The 21466-nt window shown below is 40.0% G+C and overlaps 1 protein-coding gene across 2 annotated transcripts in view; it reads left to right on the plus strand.

Moving 5' to 3' along the window:
- The window catches only part of SKA1 (spindle and kinetochore associated complex subunit 1), a 42825-nt gene extending 21862 nt beyond the window's left edge, over positions 1–20963 (plus strand). For both annotated transcript variants that reach the window (XM_067545651.1, XM_067545652.1), the window contains 4 exons: positions 209–300; positions 3197–3334; positions 14610–14779; positions 19714–20963. In XM_067545651.1, the coding sequence (XP_067401752.1) occupies positions 209–300; positions 3197–3334; positions 14610–14779; positions 19714–19862 (549 nt within the window). In that variant the 3' untranslated portion in view covers positions 19863–20963. The remainder of the gene's footprint in view (positions 1–208; positions 301–3196; positions 3335–14609; positions 14780–19713) is intronic.
- The last annotated feature ends 503 nt before the right edge of the window (positions 20964–21466 follow it).

A 21466-nucleotide genomic window follows, 5' to 3' on the forward strand; every position in this document is an offset into this window, starting at 1 on the left:
GCAGTTGAATTTCTAGACTTCACTGATTGCTCCTGGTGAGTTAGGAGTGAGGGTCTGCAGTGGAGAAACAACAAAGTTCATTAATAACATTAAGGAATATTTGTTAAGGGTCATGCTTGCATCATCTAATCAATAAATGGAACCATCTCCATTGCACAATTTTCAGTAACTTCAGATGACTGAAAGAGTCCAATATTCTTCATTTCAGGAGATCCAGGAGTCTATTGAGAGGGACTATAATGAAGCACAGCACCTCCGTGAAAATATTCCTCCCCATCTACCCAAAACAATCCCAAAGTGGTACGTACTACTCGCCTAGGCAGGTTCCTGCTGCCACTGGCACTGTAAAAAGCACTGCACATCTTTGCTCCTAGTACTGCAACTAGTACTGCAACTCTTTGGGACTCAGGCAAGTGCTGTATATTAGTAGCATTCCTGTTAGCTCTAGAGTACTAATGTTTCTTACCAGATATTGTATTTGTGCAGTGCTCAGAGCATTTCAGTTGAGGGGAGTGGTCAAAGCAAAGGGCATGATGGAAGGAATGTTGGAGGAAGTGCAGCAGTGTCCAAACAGTGATGGGGAAGTCTGAGCAGTTAAGAATGGTCAATGTAGGGGATTGTTACCACAATGCAAGGAAAAGTGGAGTTGCAAGGAAGGAGTAAGAGCCCTTCCCTTCTAAAAATGTCTGCACTGATTTGGTATAGGTCTTATCACTGTTCCTGTGTCCTCGCTCCAATTCCTCAGCCTGTGGGTCCCATGCTGACGTCCATCTCTCCATGGAGAGAAAGTCTGAAAAGGGAGAATACGGCTGTGCTGGGTAGGAATAGAGATGTGAGACAAGATGATGCAGGAACGGTGGAGGGTTCACATTCTGTTGCCAGTGTAATCATTAACAAGGAGCTAGAGGCAGCGGTGGGGAAGAGCTGGGCTGTGGTACATGGGGATGCTGAGAAATTATTATTTTTTTTTTTAAATCAAGGAAAAGAAATGCCTCAAAACTTTGTTACCACAGAGTTAAAGTTGCCCAGTACTGCCTCGTGCCCTTCCAGAACATGAAGAGTGGCTAAATTTAAACCTCTGAAAACCAGGAAATAAATAGTTAAGGTGCACATCACCCCTGAAATGCAACCTTAACTCTGTCCTTTTTAAGAGATGCCCCAACACACTAATAGCAGAAATACTAGCGCTCTACCCTAACAGATGCTAGAGAACACTTTGGAGGCAGAGCATACGAGCAATGTAGGGCAGAGTCTTAACATCTCTGTGCTCAGGCAAAACTCAGGTTTACGTCAGATGTAGTAAACAGGAGCTACATACAACCCCTGAACCTGCTCCACATAAATTACCCAGACTTGCTAAACGTTTCCACCTCGCCAGCCTTGCCCAGAAGATTCCAGCTAAGACATTGCCTTCACTTACTCTCACTAAGCTTCAAAGACCACTGTCATGTATGCCACCAGACTGCTGAAAATCCCCATGGCAAGAACACGTCCTCGTGCACTTCTACTGACATGACCTAGAAAATCCAGCACTAAAATGGGGCATACTTAATCCCACAAGTTGCACATACATATCTCATCATGTCATGGTCACAGCTCTGTGAAGCTGCTCCAGCGAATCACTTCACCACTCAATAAAGTTACATCCAGTGAAGCTGGAGTCCATGCAGACAAATGTTGCAATTCAAATCTGAGGAACATCAGTGCAAACAATGGCATGTTCTTTTAGTCCATCATATCTACTTATGATAGATTTAAAGGCTAGAAGGGATCATTAGATCACCTCTCTGATGGTATAACACAGTTCATAGAATTTCATTCAATTATTCCTGTATTGAGCCTGTGTTTGACTAAACCATATCTTCTAGAAAAGCATCCAATCCTGATCTGAACACCTCAAGAGGTGGAGAATCCACCAGTTCCCTTGGTAGTTTAATCTTTGCACCATTCTTATTGAACCATTCCCAGTGGCTATTGCCAGCCCCAGGAGGTAGAATTAAAATTGCGTTGCCTTAACTTTGTATTTCCTTGTTTCCAGAGGCTTAAGTTTAGCCACTGTCCACATTCTGGACGGGCAAAAGGCAGAGCTGGGCAAACTTAATTCTGTGTAAACAATGTTTTTGGGCATTTAATTGGTAATTCAGCAGGTGACTCTAATCTTCCTCGGTCAATGCTGAACTAATACTCCATCAGGTTATCTTTGTGGTGGGTGCTGCGCTGGTGGAGGTGCCTTCTTTTAAATGAGACATCAAACCCAGGTCATCAGGGGCACTGATATTGCACTCCTGTGCTATCATCGGGACATAATTATAGAGTGCTGTGACCTACCCTCCATCTCATAGTGTTAGCCTCTGAGACCTGGCAGTAAGCAAGGCTCTCGCTCTTTTTTGTGGCAGTGTACTACGTGATAGGCCAAAGTTGCAAGTCAGATCTTCCATTATGTAACATTTCAACTTTATTTTAATGATTTTTTACATTTACATGGTGCCTTCCATCCCACAGAACACCATAGTGCTTAGCAAATGATACATAAATCAAAGAAACACCTCCTTCTTTCATTTTGCTCTCCGTAGAAAAGAGGGTGGCAGCCTACTGGACAACTGGCATGCAGTACAACATTGGGGAGAAAGGAAACAGATTTTGCCTAGGGATATTAATCTGAGGAGTTTACGGGGCAGATTTTTAAAAAAGTACCATGGGATTGGTAATGTTCACTCAGAGTAGAAAGGACTGTGGCTTTTCTGATACCATCCAAGTGAACTACACAGCATGCTGCATGAGGTTCAATTTATTTGCCTCAAAGGATAAACAGATGAGTCAGTCTTACCAGGATTTGAATCTGGGTTCCAGGGCGGTCAGAGGTATTGCATATCTGATCAATAAATGCATAATCTGGCTCATGTTTTTGAGCCAAGAGCAAAAGGTGAAAAGTAAGGCCTCTCATATCCTGTGGAATATAGTGATATGTTGAACTTGTAACTGAGCATGGCAACAGCCTCTCTAACTGAAAAATGAAGATGTATAATGAGCAGTCAATTCAAGTATATATTATTGCAAACACAGTAATTTTCTCCTGACAATCAGTGGGAGAAGGGGAATTGTAGATTTGTGTGAGCAAAGATTTGGTAACTTGTTGGTAGTTTCATAACTACTAATTATCAGCTATTTTTATACTTAATTTTCACTCATTTTACAGCACTGTGGGACCAATCATGAAGGCTGAAGAACAAAGTAAAGTTGCAGAACCTGAATGTGCAAAGAAACCCACAAAAGAGCCGAAGTTTATTAAAAAAGCCCCCTTAATAACGGCACAGGAATTTGAAGGTGTTCCTGCGTAAGTAAGCAAGGGTTTTCCTAGATGCTGTCAGGTAAAAATGGGAGCCAAATTTAGGTTTTGGAAAAATGAGGTTTTACAAAACCAATGACTGACAGGAATGCTTCATGAAATGTTTACGATTCCAGTGGAAATGATGTTTACCCCAACCAGCAGAATGCTGCAGTGTTTGAGAACCATAAATGAAATTGACTAGTAAGTAGAATTGGTCAAAACTTTTCACACAATTTCTTTGCTTAAAAAAAGTATTTTTTTCCAAAAATGAGACTGAGTAATGTCAGCAATTTTTCATAAAAAATTCTGTTTTTGTGAAATATTCCATCACACTTTTAATCTAAAATGTTATCAAAATTGTCGTGCAGCAAGCTGGGATGTAAATCTACAGCATGCTAGTGTACCACACGCTAGCTGTCCATGTGAACCTGATACCGTGAAACTAACAGTTCATTAATGTGCTTTGATCTTCTCTGCTTTGAAACGGGAGTAGGTCAGTGAGCACTAGCAACTGTTAGTGCACAGTAGCAGGGTTCACTTGGACAGCTAGTGCATGGCATGCTAGTGCAGCACTGTAGATTTACACCCCAGCTTGCCACACACTAACTGTTTGACTTGGCAATCCCTTGTTCCTTAAAAAACACAGTTTCAATAAGAAAACTCAGTTCATTTTTGAGTGTCTTGGGGGTTTCAAGCAGCCTGGACTGTGAGCTTTCAGAATCTTCTGGTGATCAGTGTCAGTTGGGGCCACTCACTTTATAGAGGGTTCCAAAGGTATAAAAAGGGAATAGCCTTTCAGTTCCTTCTAGGCACCAAAGATGCAGTGAGTGTAGATCACATTAGGTATCCTCATCTCTTACATGGTTGTTTTTCCTTCCGTCCATTGGAGGCTATTTTTGTTTTATTGTTAGATTGTCAATTAATCAGCTTTTCTGAAGACAGAGAAGAGAAAGATGCCCATACAGCATGGGCATAATCTGGTGCTGGATAGGTCGGAAGGTCACTTCACACCCCTGGTCTCAGTGGAAGCTCTTAAGACTTGGTCGCAGGAGTCTAGCACTGTAAATTCAGATTCTGCTGGACATAAGTGGCAATGAAGTCCCTACATAAGTCCTGATTGATCAAGTTTGGTTTGTTCAAGAAAGTCAAGAAAACTCCAGAGAACCTCTTGCCAAAGTGATCCTAGCTCTCAGGTCCACTTGGGTTCATGGGAGTCTAGTACTGAGGCCCTAGCACCAAGGACTCTGGAGAACTGCTTGCCCAAAGTGGTTCTGTGTCCACCATGTGCTACACTGATGTCCCTGGATCCATCTGGGTCAACTGAATTTGGTAACAGGATCCAGCACTGTCATCTCTAAAGATCCAACTTGGTTCTGTGACCAACATGAGCAGCATGAAAGTTCCTGGATCTGTCAGTTCAACCAAGGCCACTGCTGAGGGTCAGATCAGTCTAAGTGGTATTGAGATCTCCAGATCCACCTGAGCTGACCAAGTCCAGCACTGAGGACTTGGCATCATTGACTCTGTGCTTAGTACAAACATCACTGTGGTTCCTGGATTCCTCTGTTGGGTAGGGTCTTGTACCTTTTAAGAACCATCTGCTAAAGTGGTTCTGTGGCACTGGTATAAGTCTATACGTTTTTGGTAAATCATTTTTTTATAATGATTTTTAAGAAAATGAAAAATTTCTATTAAAAAGCTCTGTGAAAAGTTTTGCAAAAAAGAGTGCATTTCAAACCATACAAAACAGAAACAACTCTGAAACTTTTTTGAAACAGTTTTTCTGATTTTCAACCCTTTTCTAGTGGAATTTATTACAAAACAAAAGGGAAACTGATTATTTAGGTTTTGTTGTCCCAGATGAAAGAAATTAATCTGATGAAAATTCTATAGGTATCACAACTGTCTTCTCTCTAGTACCCATATAGAAGCTTTTTTAGTAGCCCTATTTTTACTGGACTGTAAGTATTAATCCTTTCTTTGGCAAATGAAAATTTGTTTTGGTCATGAGGCTTGGTTCCAGTGACTGCAAAGCTTCCCTGATTTTTCTAAAGCATCTTTCAAAGTAACACAGCCTGATGCTTTGCTGTCATGGAGGGATACTGCTGGGGAGCTGCAGGATTATTTTCACATCTGAACTCTGGAATGTAGCCCAGTCCACATTCTGAATAGTCTCTGGCAGGCTTTTTCCACTCATCTGCATCCAAAAGACAATGTCCTGAACTTGGAACCATTTTTCTGTTAAATTCAAGAAAGGCTATTCATGGAGTGTTATTGCTGAGATATTTTCCCCCATTAACTGACCGTGCAGTAGTACCTCCGGTATTCTGAGAACTGTTTGCTGTTTTTCTGAATCTTTTCTTCAGATATTACTCTTGATTACCCATGTAGCTTCTGCTTAAGATGTATCATTCTCTTGTTTCTGGTTTTTGGTCTTGGTAATTAAATACCAGGTTACTAGACAAGTGGCCTAAGCCTAGGACTGGGAATCAAAACCTCCTGAGTTACAAGCCCATCTCTGACACACACATCTTCTGTGGCCTTGGGCGAAAGATCTAAAGGTAATGAGTGCAGAGAGGGAAAATACTGTTTGTGTCTCCCCTCCCTTCCCCACTCCCCCATGATGCATAAAGAAAGCTAGAAAGTTTATTTGCTTGTCCTTATGTTTACATTTCAGTTACCTTAAGTCTGGTGTTCCTGTCTTTTGCTGCAGGATTTTTGGGCGGCCTCAGATTTGTGGATTGTGAGTTGCTCAACCCTAAATTGAAGGAGCAGAGGTGCTGAATTATTAAGAAAGGTCTTTTTCAAGACATTATTATTAAAAATAAAAAAAAAGGCACAGACCCACTATTTTTCCTTGGCAGGTCACCACTAACCTCTGAGGTGGTTTCCCTCCTCTGTAAAATGGGGATAATAAATCTCTACCTCATTGAGGGGGTGAAGATTAATTAGATGAAGATGATTGTAAAGTGTTTTGAAGATGGAAAGAGCTAAAGAAGTTCAGTTCTGTTCACCATTGGTCAGAACAGAGAGTGTTTATGTACGTTTCTACTAAAGGACCATATGCATTTATAGTGCAATATAAATGTGATAATATTAATAGAATTTTTGTTATCAATAGGCTTGGTAGAATTCAATTTTTATGATCATTTTGATGAAAAATATCAATCTTTATTTTAAGCTTTTTTTTCTATTTATCAATTAAAATTTTCAGGTGTGCAAAATTATGGGTTTTAAGCATTTTTAAATTTTTTTTATTGATTTCAATTTTCACCATTTCAAGAAATTATGGATGGGGAAGACAATTATTTAATGACAGTAGACATTGAGATTCAAAAAGTTAAAGATAGTAACAGTTAAAACATAACATTACATGTCAAAATATGTAAAGTAAATAACTTTAAATCAAACTTTAAGTTCTCAAGCAGCATTTTTCTTTCTTTGCCTGGCTGTACATTTTTATTATTATCGATGTAAATATTTTTATGTCAGTTTGTGTGTGTACGGTGAAATCGATGTTTACCAACATTTACCAATGCAAATCTAACCTTTCCAAGCCTATTTATAGAGTACAGTTGATGTGTGACAGTTCATGGGAACTCTTTTGGGTCACTGTAAACAGTTCCTGTTAATACAAAACATTCTTCTCTGTTTGTGGTTTTGTAATGTGAAACTGGGGAAATCACCAAATTAATTATTTCACTTGGTACCTAATGGTTTGGACAGTGATCTCAGATGAGAGCTGTGTCCACTGAGCACTCCCCTGCCCACATGGCTTTATAAATACATGGTCACCTTTGAATTGGAAGTTCCTGGTATGTCCTAACACTTTGCAATATCAATGTGCATATCAGGCTTTCCTGTGTCAAGCCCTGCTGTTCTCAAACAGTACTTCAAAGGGTCATAGATCAAATTAAATGCCTCAGATTAATTTAAGCAGAATTTAAGTTAAGTCTGCTCATGTGGTGGTGGTAAGAAATTTATAGAAGCTAATCTGATACTGCAGCTTTATAGAATTTTAATGGATAACTTTTCTGTGAAACTCTAGTAGATATCGAAGTGATTTAGGGTTCAAAGTCACATCACATCTTTCACTTGGGATAAAGTTTCCACTGTTTCGGTAGAAAATTAGTGATCTGGAAAGAATACGATTGTATTATGGTAATGATGCTGTAGTTACAGCTGAGATAGTATTTTCATTTCAAATATGTATTTGATTATTGTAACTTTCTCAGACTATTAACTCTTGGTCTGAAATGTATTATGCTTGGTCTCAGCTCAGAGGGGTGCACATGTGGATATGTGTTTATTAGTGGTAGATGTGTTAGGATGAGACGCCTAAATGTAGATATGTGTTTCATTTCCAGATAAAAATACACTGTGACCTCTCTGTAAAGAATACTCTCAGGGAAGGGGGGGGGAGAGAGAAGACATGGCTTTAATGCTGTATAACCCAGTGTCAATGTCTGTTATAGTGAAACCAGACCATTCATTTATCAGGGAGAGGACATGTTTCTGACTGCTGTGTAGTGACCAGGAGTGATCACATATATACAAACATCAACCCTTTGAATAGGGAATCTTTAATTGTGCCAGAAATTTACCAGCACCAAGACTCCAGAGGCCAGCTCTGTAGAGTTGTCCAGTGTTATGCAGTTTTATATGCAAGTGACTGCTGCCATACTATACAAGAAATTGTGTGGAAGAACAAAACATTTATTGAACCTTGCTGAAATCAGCACACTTGCTACCTCTCTACTCTGCCCTGAATCCCTCTAGTCTTCTCTTTATCTCCTTAAAGGAAGGTATGATGTTTCAAGGGTCATATGCTGAGGTTACTTCACTCCTTCATCTGAGGTCAGGGGGCACTCTCAGTGCTCAGTACATTTGAAATGAGGCCATTTATTCAGGTGCTCAGTATGGATGTAGGCTCAGCCTTAGCATACAACATTATTGTCAACTTATTTTAAGTATATATATATATACACACACACATAATTCAGAATGTTCAAATGTAAGGAGGGCTAAACCAGACTTTGCTCTTCTTCTCGGTGTGGATAATACAGCATGCGTTCATTACAAGATCACACAGCTTGGGAAGTAAATTATAAAATACGTACTGTGAAATCCGTATGAAGCAACCACTCAGATGACTGCCGACTGTAGATGGGTCTGGGTACAAGTTTCACCTGTAATGAAAAAAAGCTGACTTTTTACTGTACCACTTCTCCAGCAAGACAACATAACTAAATAGAATGTTTGTACTGTTGTGCTGAAATTGCATGTTTTCTGTACAGCCTTAAATGAATATGCAAAATTCTGTGCATATGTTGTGGGATCATGGAATGAAAGATCCAGTTGTATATTCAGGGGGCAGACTTCAGGTTTATGATTCCTGTGCAGTTAAAATTTCAACTTTATATTACAGTTAATGTAAAAAGAAAAAATGTTTGTATATTCCTTTAAAGCTGTTTGACTATTTTTAAGTTAGGGTCTCACAGAAGAAAACCATCATTATTAAAATACGTGTGACAGACACCTTAGCTAGAATGCCAGTTAAACTGAACTCTCAAATTGTTAGTGACATTCTGTGAATTAGTGTTGGGACACAGTATATCCTAACATTATAGGTTTAGAAATATATTATAAAAATTAAATTAAAGCCCGAATGCTTTCTTTCACTGAGATACCCTCAGCATGGAAGTGAGGGAATAGGCATATTTACATGAAAGCTTAGTTTGGAGCAAACTGGGTTGAAAATCTACCTTGCGTTAGTCTGCCATGCTCCAAGTGCCTGTGTGGGCCCTGCTGCTGCATGTTGAAAGTTCTCTAGAGTGCATTGATCTACTCCCATTTCAAAGCAGGGTAGAACAAACCACACTAGCAAACTTTCAGTGTGCAGTAGGAGGGCCCATGTGGACATTTCTGGCTTGCCTATACTGCCCTGCAGTTAAGACTGTGGGAGTGTGAATAGTAGTGCGCACTTAAGTGTTGCATTGTAACTCCCCTGTGTGGACACTGCAGGTGTGAAGTAAAAGTTCCTAGTTCATGCTGATGTAGTTCTTGTCAAACTGGTGTATATTAATGTGAACTAGAAACCTTTTTATTCATGCCTGCAGCATCCACACAGGGGAGTTACAGCACAGCACCATGCGCACTGCTATTCATATCTTTGTAGTCTGAACTGCAGGCCAGTGTAGAGATAGCCCTAGTGTTTGGCTTGTGCAAGGTAGGTTTATACCTACGCTTGCCACAAATTAAGTGTCCATATAGGCAAGCACTCAGAGGGCTAGTTAAAGGCCCCTGATTCTCTTAGCCGATCTGGCCCAGTTTTGATGTATGATAGAGCAGTTTAGTATTTGCTCTAATATACACCAGCTGGAATGGTCCCCAGAGACTATGCCAGTAGAGGATTGCTGGTTTTGTGGCAGCTGAGCTCCCCCAGGCTGTAGGAATTTTCAGCTGACAAGGTCAAGCTGCTTTTCCAACCCTGTTATGCACTCTTGTGCAGGAGATATTTTTAGGGAGCTAACTGTCAGTTTAATCTGCACCACCTTGATATTTTTAGAGCAGCAGATATCTAATTAAGGTATGCAATTCATTTAGGCACAGATCTAAAAGAACCTGGATCAGTTAGAATATCTTTCAATGAGAAATGTACATATAACGTTAAAACTTCTGGAATAGACTTGAAAACTAGGTCAGGATACTTTTTAGTGAAAGTAAAATGTCTCAATAGACTTTACATTCAAGACAGATTAAGTGGTTCCTTGACTTCTTTCTCAAGCTTCTTTGGGTTTGTGACATTTTTAGGTTCTTGGTATACATTATAAGTCCCAATTTTCAAAGCTTGTTAACCAAAGAAGAAATATTTTACACTCAAAACTGGTTTTTGGTGACTTATTTTTGGAAGGATTTGTTCTTCTGGTATAAATGATAGATTAATTTTCTTTGAGGAAAGTAGTGCTGTGGGGTTTTTTTTGTTGTTTGTGATAAATTGTGGATTAAAGGAAAAATGCAGTTGTAATAAGTAAATGGCTCTTTTGTTTTTAAATGAGACTGTTAAACCTGATGCTTTCCTGGTGTTAAAAGGGAGCTAATTAGGTATAATGTAATACTGTATATATGACCACTTTTGTTGGATTCTGGTTAGGTCTGAGGTTTAACTTTATTAAAGTCAGTGGAAGAATTTCAATTAATCTGATCTTAAAAATATAATAGTTACCTTGATTCATTTAGGTCCCTGCTGTGTCTGGATTTTAGCAATGGTCAGATGGGAACATGAGAGGATTAGGGGTAGCTTGTTCCCACGTACAATTGGGAGGCTCAAGCAGAGAAAAACTCCACAGAGTTACTCTTGTAACTTGAAAAATTCCTCCCTTACAAGTAAAGAGAAAAAGCAAATAGGATGTATAGTAATAAAGATACAGTTGATGAACATAAGCAAAGTATTGTTTACAATCATATAACAGAAAAAGTCTATTTAAATACAGAGTAGGTAATCTTCCCACAACTGTGCTCTGTGCTATAGGTTGTTTGCACACCTCTGCACCAAATGTGGTTGCATTGTTATACAAGATAGCATCTATAATTTTTATAGAGCACATTGTATTTTAAGCATTTCCTTATTTATTGGTATATTATCTCATCACCATAAGCTCGTGGTTTGTGTCTGGTTTTGTTTTTTTTTTCCCTGTAACCTCAATGGCATTGATTGATGCATCACTGGTTGTGAGTAAATTAGGGACAAGGTAATTTGGAATCAGAGTATCTGTCCTGATTCTGGAAACTTGACACATAACAGAGATCGATCCCTTTAACAGAATAATTTGGACTTTTTTTTTGTTGATTTTGTTGTCTGTCATTTTTTTTTCAGGTGTGATGTATGGTAATACTATTTCACACTTCTGTGTCATTAATTTCAAAATCCTGATTGATTTGCCTTTGCTCTCTTTTAACAATGTTCTATTCTGTTGATGTTTGCTATTTTTTCTCTTTAAAAGCAACGTGTACCTAATCTTTTAAAGATTTAATTTCTGTAGTCAGATTAAATTGATGGAGTACAGCTTCTTTTCCAGCATTTATTTCATTTTTAATCTGCTTATTCTACAGTCCTTCAGTGTGCTAATGCACTGACTGTAATAAAAGCTCTTCAAAACTAGTTTGTAACTTCTCACAAAGTATGTAATTTTTTCTACATCCTCCTAAAACGTACTGAACAGAATTAAAAGTTAATCCAGTAAAGTTTCAAAGTCCTCTGTGTGAGGAACACTGTGGAAGGAAATATGACTCATAAGGACATAGTAATTAATTAAATGGAATTAACAGGGGCTACTGCTAAAACAGCATGTCTGTTGCTTCTCATCTCATTTCGCTGTGCATGTCTTACTACCTTCTGATTAGTCTAGAGTGTTCCACAGCCAAAAATCCTAGCTATTATACTGTTTAAAATAGAAAGCTTGTCAATGTTTCCACTGCCTAAAACAAAAGGGGGGGGGGAGTCATTTTTATTTACCTTACCTTTTTTCTCAGGCTTCTGGCTTTCAAGGCCTTGGATGTTATCTACTGGTAGTTGTTCTTGAAAGTTCACTTAATGCAGAGGAAAAGAACATGCTCATTCAATACTCGTCATCTGCCTGGAAAACTGGGTGAGAATCTCACCCCCACTTCAGACTCTTTTACACTGGGCAAAGGGGCCAGAGCAGCATAAAGAAGCTCTAAAAGCCCCAGACTTGGCTGGGGGAGAATTCCGTTGGCACTGGGATTGAAGCAGACAGCTGCACACTGTTCTCTGGGAACCCCTTTGCAAGGTCAGGCACTGAGGGTGCAGCTGGGGGCTGGAAGGGCATGTTTTGGTTAAGGTCGCAGCAGGTAGTTCTGTAAAGATCCTGAGGAGGCTGCCATAACTTAGAGCGGGGTAATCAATTATTTTTTGTCAAAGTCCAAATTTCTTGGTCAAGATATAGTCAAGGTCCAGACTCCAGAGAAAATAATAATAAAAAAATAACAATAATGACAATAATAAAGTTTAAAAAAAAAAAAAAAAAAAAGATTTTGGAGTCTGTTCAAAAGCATCTGGTGGTCCAGATTTGGCCTGTGGTCCACCTATTGACTACTCTTGAGTTAGTCTGAATAATGCTGGGGGATGGTCCAGAGCTGCTCTGGATAGCCCCAAACCAGTAGGGTGTAAGACTGATTTAAATCTACCTTAATCTCTGCCTCCCTCTGGATTGTGCGTTCTGTGTTGTGCCTCTAAAATGCACAGCACAGAATTTCACTTCTTGTCTTTAATGTCTGTCTAGGCAATCAAGATGCTAGGAACAAGTTTCACTTGGTCCTCTGCACAGCTATGCAAAACTTTGCTATTTTAGTAACAATTTTAGAACATTCCTGTTGGTACTAGATTTGAATCATGTTTAGTATCATAACAGCCCCTTGAAGTCAAGCATTTTAAATTATAAACATATATTTACATCAGCCATTAGTGAAAATTGTAATTTGGGTTGGAATACCTTTGTATTCAATGTTCATAAATCTATTGACAGGGAACATATACACAGTAGCTGAAATAGTGTTGGGGGGGAGGGGAATGCAGGTATTGCATAGCTGTGCTATGCCATTTCAACTTGTGAAAATGAGTAGTCAGCATTTTACAACTTGTGAATGGTTTATGGCGGATCATGCTTTTGTGAAATATAGCATATATTATGCTGTCCACTACAGAGGATAGTGAATGTGAAGTAATGTGTACCAGCTTTTAAAATATAAAACAAATGGGACAGTACTTAGTTTTTGAACTGTGTTTAGTGAGTGGAAATGGAATTGCACTTTTTGTTTTTATGGTTAATGGGTTAAAATAGTGTTTGTAAGTTGCTGGGGAAGGAGTTATCTTTGAGATATGAGTTTTGAAAGAACTTGCACGTCAGCTGATGGATGACATTATGGAACCACACATCCAACAGCAGAAAAGTTAAGGACTCAATCCTCCTTTGATTGACGGTAGTAGTAACAGGATTGGATTTTTAGTACATAGTTTAGGTCTAGTTGAAAGCAGCTGAATCAATTTGCACAGTTCTGGAGAATTAATTTGTAATTACAAAGAGGGCAGAAGTGAGTGCTGCTGTCAAATAGTAGCTTTATTTTTCTGAACTTGCAAAACTGCAGGTAAATATGAAAATATTTAATGTTTGAGCGGCAAGTTACATTGATGTCCACCATTTTCATGGACTTGTACGTTATTTTTACAATTAATTTATTCGTAACTGTAATTCAGAACTGAAGGAGAGTGAATGACAGTTTTTCAAAATAGGCTCATGCAAAAGTTATGGCAGGGCAGCTTCAGAACACACATCATTTCAAAATTGGCAATAACAGCTGAAAAATCACCCACATAAATTGTATGTATTTATATATATTTTCTGAATTTAGCATTGGCTTTTATTGCAATAGCTTTCCAGTATAACTTGTATTAAGTTGGCTGTCAATCAGCTCAGGTCTGTCTTGGATTCACTGGTTTTCCTATAACTGTTTCCCGGTTTGTATCAGTGCTGTTTATTTCCTCTCCCTGGATGTATGACTTTATGAATACTGAATAGATTCTGGTTGCAGGCAGGGTTTTCAATATTACTTTGTTTCTGTCTTCCTGTGTTTCCTATACCTCTAGCCTGTTGTCAGCCAATCTCATCATGGTTGATAGCAGTTTTAGAAAATATTTTAAAATTTCAGAAGGGAGAACTCTACATCCAGTTCTAAAGCTAGGTAGCCAGCATGATCAAAAACAACCGTGACTTAAAAGCACAAATAAAATAACTAGCCCTAGCAGATGAGAGGAAGAGATTCTGTGGTCTCCAAATTGCAAACCATTACCTTTTAAAGTAAATGAAGTATTCTAGTTTAATTATTCTTGCCTTGTTTTTAAGAATATATGCTTGATTTTGCTTCTGTAGCTCCATGAGCTAGGTGTGCAATAACCACAACCTTTTCATTTTCAGTCTTTAGGTGCTGGATATTTTTCATTTCTTAATTTGACATTTTTTTTAATTTTGTGTGTACTTTCCCCTTTTGGGTTATGCCAATTTTTTTCAACATGGCTATTCAAGGGATCAAAGAAATTGATCAAAACTAACTACTTTATGCATGTATAAACACAAAAGTGACAGGAAATTCTTAATTGGGTATAGCTATGGAATTAGGGCTCAAAGGAGAGAAAGAAAGGGAAATAGACCTTTGATGCTCCAAGTCTGTCATTTCATCGTTACCAGTTTTTAATTATTTTTTCCAGGTACATGCGGGGTCGTTTAACGTATGATCAAATTAATGGAGTTGTTCAAGATTTGAACAAGGCAGTGGTTAGCAAGTACAAGATCTTGCATCAGCCAATGAAATCTATGAGCTCTGCTGTCAGAAATCTCTACCACAGATACCTGGAAGAAGAAACCAAAGATACTAAAGGTATTGTATTTATGAAACTTTCGTTTTCAAAGCATCTGGACATTGTCACAGAAATGTACAATAAATAGACAATATTTTCTTAATGATTTTTGGGTGCCTTTGTTTTTTGGTTGTCCAACCTGAGACACCTTAAAGGGGCCTTATTTTCAGAAGGTGGCTGCTTAGTGCTTTCCAATAATTAGACCATTCTAAGAACTTTCAGTTTGACTGCCCAAAAACTGAGGCATTCAAAATCTGTAGTCACTTTTGAAACTCTTAGACAACAGATGGTGACTGTGCAAATTAATAAATTGCAGGTATACCAAGGTGGATAATATTCTGTGCAGTCACTAAACCTGGGCTTAGGGGAGCTCAGCTGACAATGCCCTTCTGGCACACTCAGGCACTATCTATATAAGAAAACCATCAAATCTTACTTGTTACAATGGGACTTGGGTAAAAAGGGGATTTCTCAGATAACTGGGTCCTAGACCATTAAGGATTCTTAATTTGTAATCAGCATATATTACATCCAGAAGCGAATAGGCAGTCAGCATAGAACCAAATTATTGTGATGTGACTCAGGGACCTGTTGGTGCCAACGGGCAGAGGGCACGGTGGGTGCATATGATTTTATAGGGATCCTCTGTGTCAGAAATATGCGTAATAGTTCACCGAAGGGAGGAATGTGAAGTCTCTACTTAGAGCCCATAGCCCACTGGTTGTCAGAATCATTACAAAGTATATGTATGGTTAATATTTAAGGAGTTATGTATCCATACTAAAAATTATGTTCTTAAGGTCTTGTAGATAAGGCATGCCACCAGGAGGTGACATACGTTGGAAGTGCTCCTTTCAGACAGGAGATAACAGGCACCTATCTCCCTCTTTAGGCATTTGGATATTGTGTATTGTATGCCTCACACTGTATGCCTATTTGCATACTGAGCCACAGGTGAAATAAGAGATTGTGAAAGCTACAAGAAAGGAAATCTACAAGAGGAAACAAACAGCAGGGGCGTCCGGTTTATGAATAAAGACAAAGGGTGGGACTGGTATTACTTGGGGGGGGCAAAGAAACCACTGAATACTTTGTCTAGGACAGTGGCTCTCAACCTTTCTAGACTACTGTACCTCTTTCAGAAGTCTGATTTGTCTTGCATACCCCCAAGTTTCACCTCACTTAAAAACTACTTGCTTACAAAATCAGACATCATAATACAAAAGTGCCACAACACACTATTACTGAAAAATTGCTTACTTTCTCATTTTTACCATATAATTATACAGTTATAAATCAATTGAAATATAAGTATTGTAATTACATTTCAATGTATCATATATAGAGCAGCATAAACAAGTCATCGTCTGTATGAAATATTAGGTTATATGGACTTCACTAGTGCTTTTTAAGTAGCCTGTTGTAAAACTAGGGAAATATCTAGGTAAACTGATGTACACCCTGGAAGACTTCTGTGTACCCCAGGGATACGCATACCCTTGGTTGAGAACCATTAACCTAGAAGACAAGCTGATAGCGTATCTGTCTCATGAAAGGAGAGTCCCAGCCAATCTGGCTGTAAAAATGCTGCAAGGATTTTGGGTGAGCATTACTCTATAAGACATGAGAGTACCTAGTTAATAAAATCTAGTTAATAAAATAAAAAAATGAGTGTTATGATTTTGTTTTATATGTAAAATAAATGGTTGCTTCCAATACTTCTGCTCACTATTAGATTCATAGATATGTAGGCCTGAAAGGGACCTTGATAGTCATCTAGTCCAGTCACCTGCACTGTAACAGGACTTAGTATTATCTAGACCATCCCTCAGAGGTGTTTTTCAAAACCTCCAATGATGGAGATTCCACGACCTCCCTAGGTAATTTGTTCCAGTGCTCAATTACCCTTATAGTTAGGAAGCTTTTAATAATATCTAACCTAAATCTGCCTTGCTGCAATTTAAGCCCATTGCTTCTTGTCCTGTCCTCTACTTATACTTGATTTCATGATAAACCTATCTAAGTACTGTGGGTTAAGGGAAGTGGTGATCTCAGGTGGAAGTGGGTAAGCTGGGGTCTTTGGAAACAGCAAATTTGATAATACTGAAAGTGTCCAGAGACCAGGGGCTGGATGCTCCAGGGTGATGTTCAGAGGGCTGGGGGATTAGTGTATGCCTGTCGCTAACCTGTAGAAAGACAGCAGGGCTTGCAAGGCCTAGAGGGGAGAGCTTGTATTGCCTGTGGCTAGGGGAGTTTAAGCTGGCCCCGGCAGGCAGAGAAAAGGGCTTCCTCGTGCTAGGGGCAGGTGGTAGCGAGATGTATCACAGCCCTGGGTAATCCTGGGAAGCATCACACATCTTCCTACCAGCCCTCCAGTCTTTACCAGCTGAAGCTCCAGAGACCACAAGGGAGGTGACAAAGGTATAGATGACAGTGGTGAGGTCTGCTTCTGAGGAGACAGGGCATCATTCCCTGGATAACCTTAAATGAAAACAGGCCTCTAGCCACTGCAGCTCCAGTATCTGGGCATCCAGACATGGACATGGATTGCATGTTGGCTGCAGTGCCTACCAGCAGTGACTCAGACACTTGTATTGTTTCATTGTTTTTGTTTTTAAAAAATACCTAATCAAACAATAGGCCTTCGGTCCCAGCATGCTGTTTTTTGCTGAGTAACCAGGTAATCTCATTGTGTTAACCCTTGACCTTTCTTACTCCTTTGTTGCATCATGGCATCAATTTAGTCCAATCTGGCAAATACATTCAATGCCACTGTGGATGTAGTTGCAGAATTGGGTCTTTAGACTATAAACTCTTCTGGATTGGGGCCACGTAATCCTGTATTGGGCACTGCCTGGTGGATTTCTTTATCTAGCATCCAGAAGTATAATTTAAGATAAAAGATTTGTCGTCTAGCTGAACAGTTTCACATTTCAATTTCCCCAAAGCCAGCTTCCAGTGCTAACAGGTATAGCAACAGATATTCTTCATCTTCATGTTGTGCTAAAGAAATAAATCATCTTGCTGGATTCTGCAATCTAACTTAGAATTTGATGTATAAACTGAATTTGAATTTGTGACTATAAATAGCTTTTAAGACTGAAGTAACATTATTTAACTTCTGTCCTCAGTCTATAAAAAAGCTGATTTAAGACAGGATGAGCTTGAATCACAAAACTCAGATCTGGGTCTGAAGTTAGGGAATGTCTGTGGCCAGAATGTAATGGCTTTATAGAAGGGGTTGGGCTGCCATGTGAACCTTATAAAATACACCCTTCTATTCTATCGAGCTCGGTATAGGGCTAAAATGAAGCAAAACGTCTGCATGTCTTGGTTTACAGCAGTGTTTCTCAACCTTTTAAGTAGCAAGTACCCCCTAACTTCTGAAAATTTTAATAAGTACCCCAACACTCAATTTTCCATGGGATTTTATATTTACTGACTAATGTGAGGCATATGTTGGAAGAAGGGCTGAGTATATAAGGCTGTGATATGACAGATGTCAGATCCTTAGTGTGAGTAGGGTTACTACTTTTACACCAGGGGTGCACAACTCAAGTATGTACCTGGGCTAGAGGTGATGTTGGCCAAAGCTAGGAGGCTTTGAGCAGCATGCCAATGCTGGGGAATATAAAGCGCCGTGCCAAATGTTTTGCCATAGATTTGAGAGGAGGAAGGTGTCAGAGAGAGACAGGGAAAGAGGGAGGGAGAGAGAGACAGGAAAAGAGGGTAACTGGTGAAATCTAGGGCTGTCATAGTTGTCAATTTCACTGCTCAGCTAGAGCAATGAAATTGACAAGTTTTCTGGGCACTAGGCTTTGAGGCAGGGAGGGGAGCTGCCACCTGGGCAAGTTGCAGGCGGCTGCCGCCTAGCTGCCAGCCCGGGAGGTGGGCAACTGCCACCCAATCCGAGCTGAGGCAGAGGAGGCTTCCACGCCGGCTGTGACCCAGGGATGTGGGCAGGCAGCTGCTGCCCGACTTCAAGCCGGCGCGCTGGAGGCAGTCCCTGGGCTTGGAGCTGGGACGTGGGTGGCTGCCACCCAGCTGCTAGTCCAGCTCGCGAGATGCAGGAGGCTGCCACCGGGCTCCCACCTGGGAGCTGAGACCCGGCGGGAAGCAGGGGGCTGCTACCCGCCTCCCCCAGAAGCTAGCGGCTGCCGCCTGCATCCCAGCTGGGAGCTGTGACCGGGCGGGAAATGGGGGGCTACCGCCCGCCTCCCAGCTCAGAGCTGGGACCTGGTAGGAAGCGGGCGGCTGCCGCGCACCTTCCCCAAAAGCCAGCGGCTGCCACCTCCTCCCAGCTGGGACCAGGCGGGAAGCAGGCGGCTGCAGCCTGGCTTCCCGGGACTAGCAGCTGCTGCTCGCCTCCCAGCTGGGAGCTGTGACAGGGCGGGAAGCGCCCGCCTTCCCAAGAAGCCAGGGGCTGTCACACGCCTCCTAGCTGGGAGCTGGGACCGGGTGGGAAATGGGCTGCTGCCACCTGGCTTCCGCAGAAGTCAGCAGCTGCAGCCCACCTCCCCTTCACTCTGTTTTTCCCCGGGTACACCTTGCCTGTGTCTCACGTACCCCAAGGGGTAGGCATACCACAGGTTGAGAAACTATGGTTTACAATATGGCTTTCATTGTAGTCACAGATTTTTCAAGACATGTGGCATTGTGCATCTCTAATTAAAATCTAGTTTAGTGTTTGACAAATCATTTCAAACAGTGGCAGCTGTACAGTTTCAGTGGCAGAAAGTCATGTTTATATCCGGCGTTTAATTTTAGAAAATGGTCAGGAACAGAATTCTTGTGACAAAAAGTGACGCCAGTGCACCACTTGGCAGCTGCCTGAATATATATTTCATCACCAGGGTGACGTGACGGTGGAAAACAATTGGGGTGTTACATTCTGAAATGTTAAATGAATTCTATAAAATCATTGTTTCCATCTCAACGTATGTTTGTTCTCTAGGTGAATTTTTTATCGTGGAGGCTGATATAAAAGAGTTCACACAACTGAAGGTGGATAAGCGCTTTCACAGTATTTTGAACATCCTCCGGCATTGCCAGAGAGTGCGGGAAGTCCGTGGTGCACGACTCGTCCGTTACGTTATCTGCTAATACGGTTTTGGACTTGATTTTGCCCAGGGTGAAGGGCATAAATATTTTGATAGGCATAAGGATTTGGTTGCCTTCAGAAAGTCGGAAGACACTGCATATTGAAATTCCCTACTCAGCTCATTTATTTTCTAAATGACAATACTGATGAACAGATACCTACGTCCACTTTGAATTATTATAAGTCTGCTTTCATGTTCATTTGTTCTCCAGCATTAGAAACATCTGAAGGTCTTGAAATGTTTTACGTTGTTTTGATTTGAATTGTTGAGTTAGGCTACTGTCATTTGATTCTGGTGTCTTGTGCTGGACTTTACTCCCATTATAAATAACCAATCCAAGGTAGAAATGAATGTAATTGACACACCTGTGGTTGCAGCGGTCTCATGAGGTTGTCAGGCAGATGTTTTCACCACCCTGCAAGTGGTGGTCTGAAAAGCTGCATTCTCGGCAGTGTAATACTGCTTTGTTCTTTATAAAATGGAGATTTATTAAAACTGGGTAATTGTTTGGGGGTATGCATTTAATTTTGTTAATGCATCAAATTGATTTCCACCCTTCCTCTTTTTGTACAATCTTTTTCTTCTAACCCTAAAGTTTCTTTTGAGGTTTTCAAAATGAGCCAGGCATGCAGCTCTGCGGTTGTTAAATGCTTCCAAACTCAATGATGATGGTTCCATAATCTGTATATTTTTCACATTTCATCAGTCAAATTTCTTCAGTCCAACCCATTTAATCAAACAAATACTAGAACCATGATAACGTAACTGAAAACTTTGGCTTCCATTTTGAAAATATTTAACATTGACAGCTCTTATTATAGAACATTGCTTACCCACTAGCTACTATATAACCAATCTTAGAATAGAATTATTTGTTGTTGCAATAAATTCCAATGGTGCAGGCAGTTAAAGATATTTTTGTTTGACAAAAGTTTTGACAAAGGTTTTTTTCCTTCCTTGGGCCTGCACCTTTTGTTATACTAACCAAGTAGTCTAAAATAGCTTTCATTGTAAGTTGGCAAAAATAATACAACAATTTAATGAGCAGAAGATCCTGACTGAAACTTGAACTATTGAAAGGTCAATAAAGAAGGCTGGGTAAGTGCTGAGTAGGTCTGGATTTGTTTTAGGCTTTTACTGTCTGACATTCTGATACTGAAGTATGATGAGAAGCTGTAGTCTCCATTCTGCATAATACTTGAATGAATGTTGTGTGTTGTTCGGCACAAATGCCATAAGTGGAAAAAGTGCACAATCTGAATTCCAGTTTGAGTAGCTGTCAAATGGGTCCATTTGTTGTCTTCTGAAATGTCTTCTGAAAAGTTTATTGTACATCAAGTGAATAAGGGAGAATAAGTGAATAAGGCTTCATGAATCATTGGCTTAATTCTTACTGGTTTTCAAAAGCTTTAATAATTTTCTCTCTGAATTTCTAGTATCTTCTGAATTTTTGGTAAACTTTAGTGTCTGCACTTGAGAATTTGTAGTCATTGCCACATTATTTGGCTAGCCTAGATACAGTTCCTTGGGTGCTAGCAATGGTGGAAATGATAGTGTAGGCTGGGTGTAGGCTTGATCTGCTCAGAGTAAACCGGGACTGTTTCA

The sequence above is a fragment of the Emydura macquarii genome, unplaced genomic scaffold, assembly GCF_026122565.2.
Source record: "Emydura macquarii macquarii isolate MOO-44397 ecotype Brisbane River unplaced genomic scaffold, CSIRO-AGI_Emac_v2 contig_1045, whole genome shotgun sequence".
Lineage (NCBI taxonomy): Eukaryota > Metazoa > Chordata > Testudines > Chelidae > Emydura > Emydura macquarii.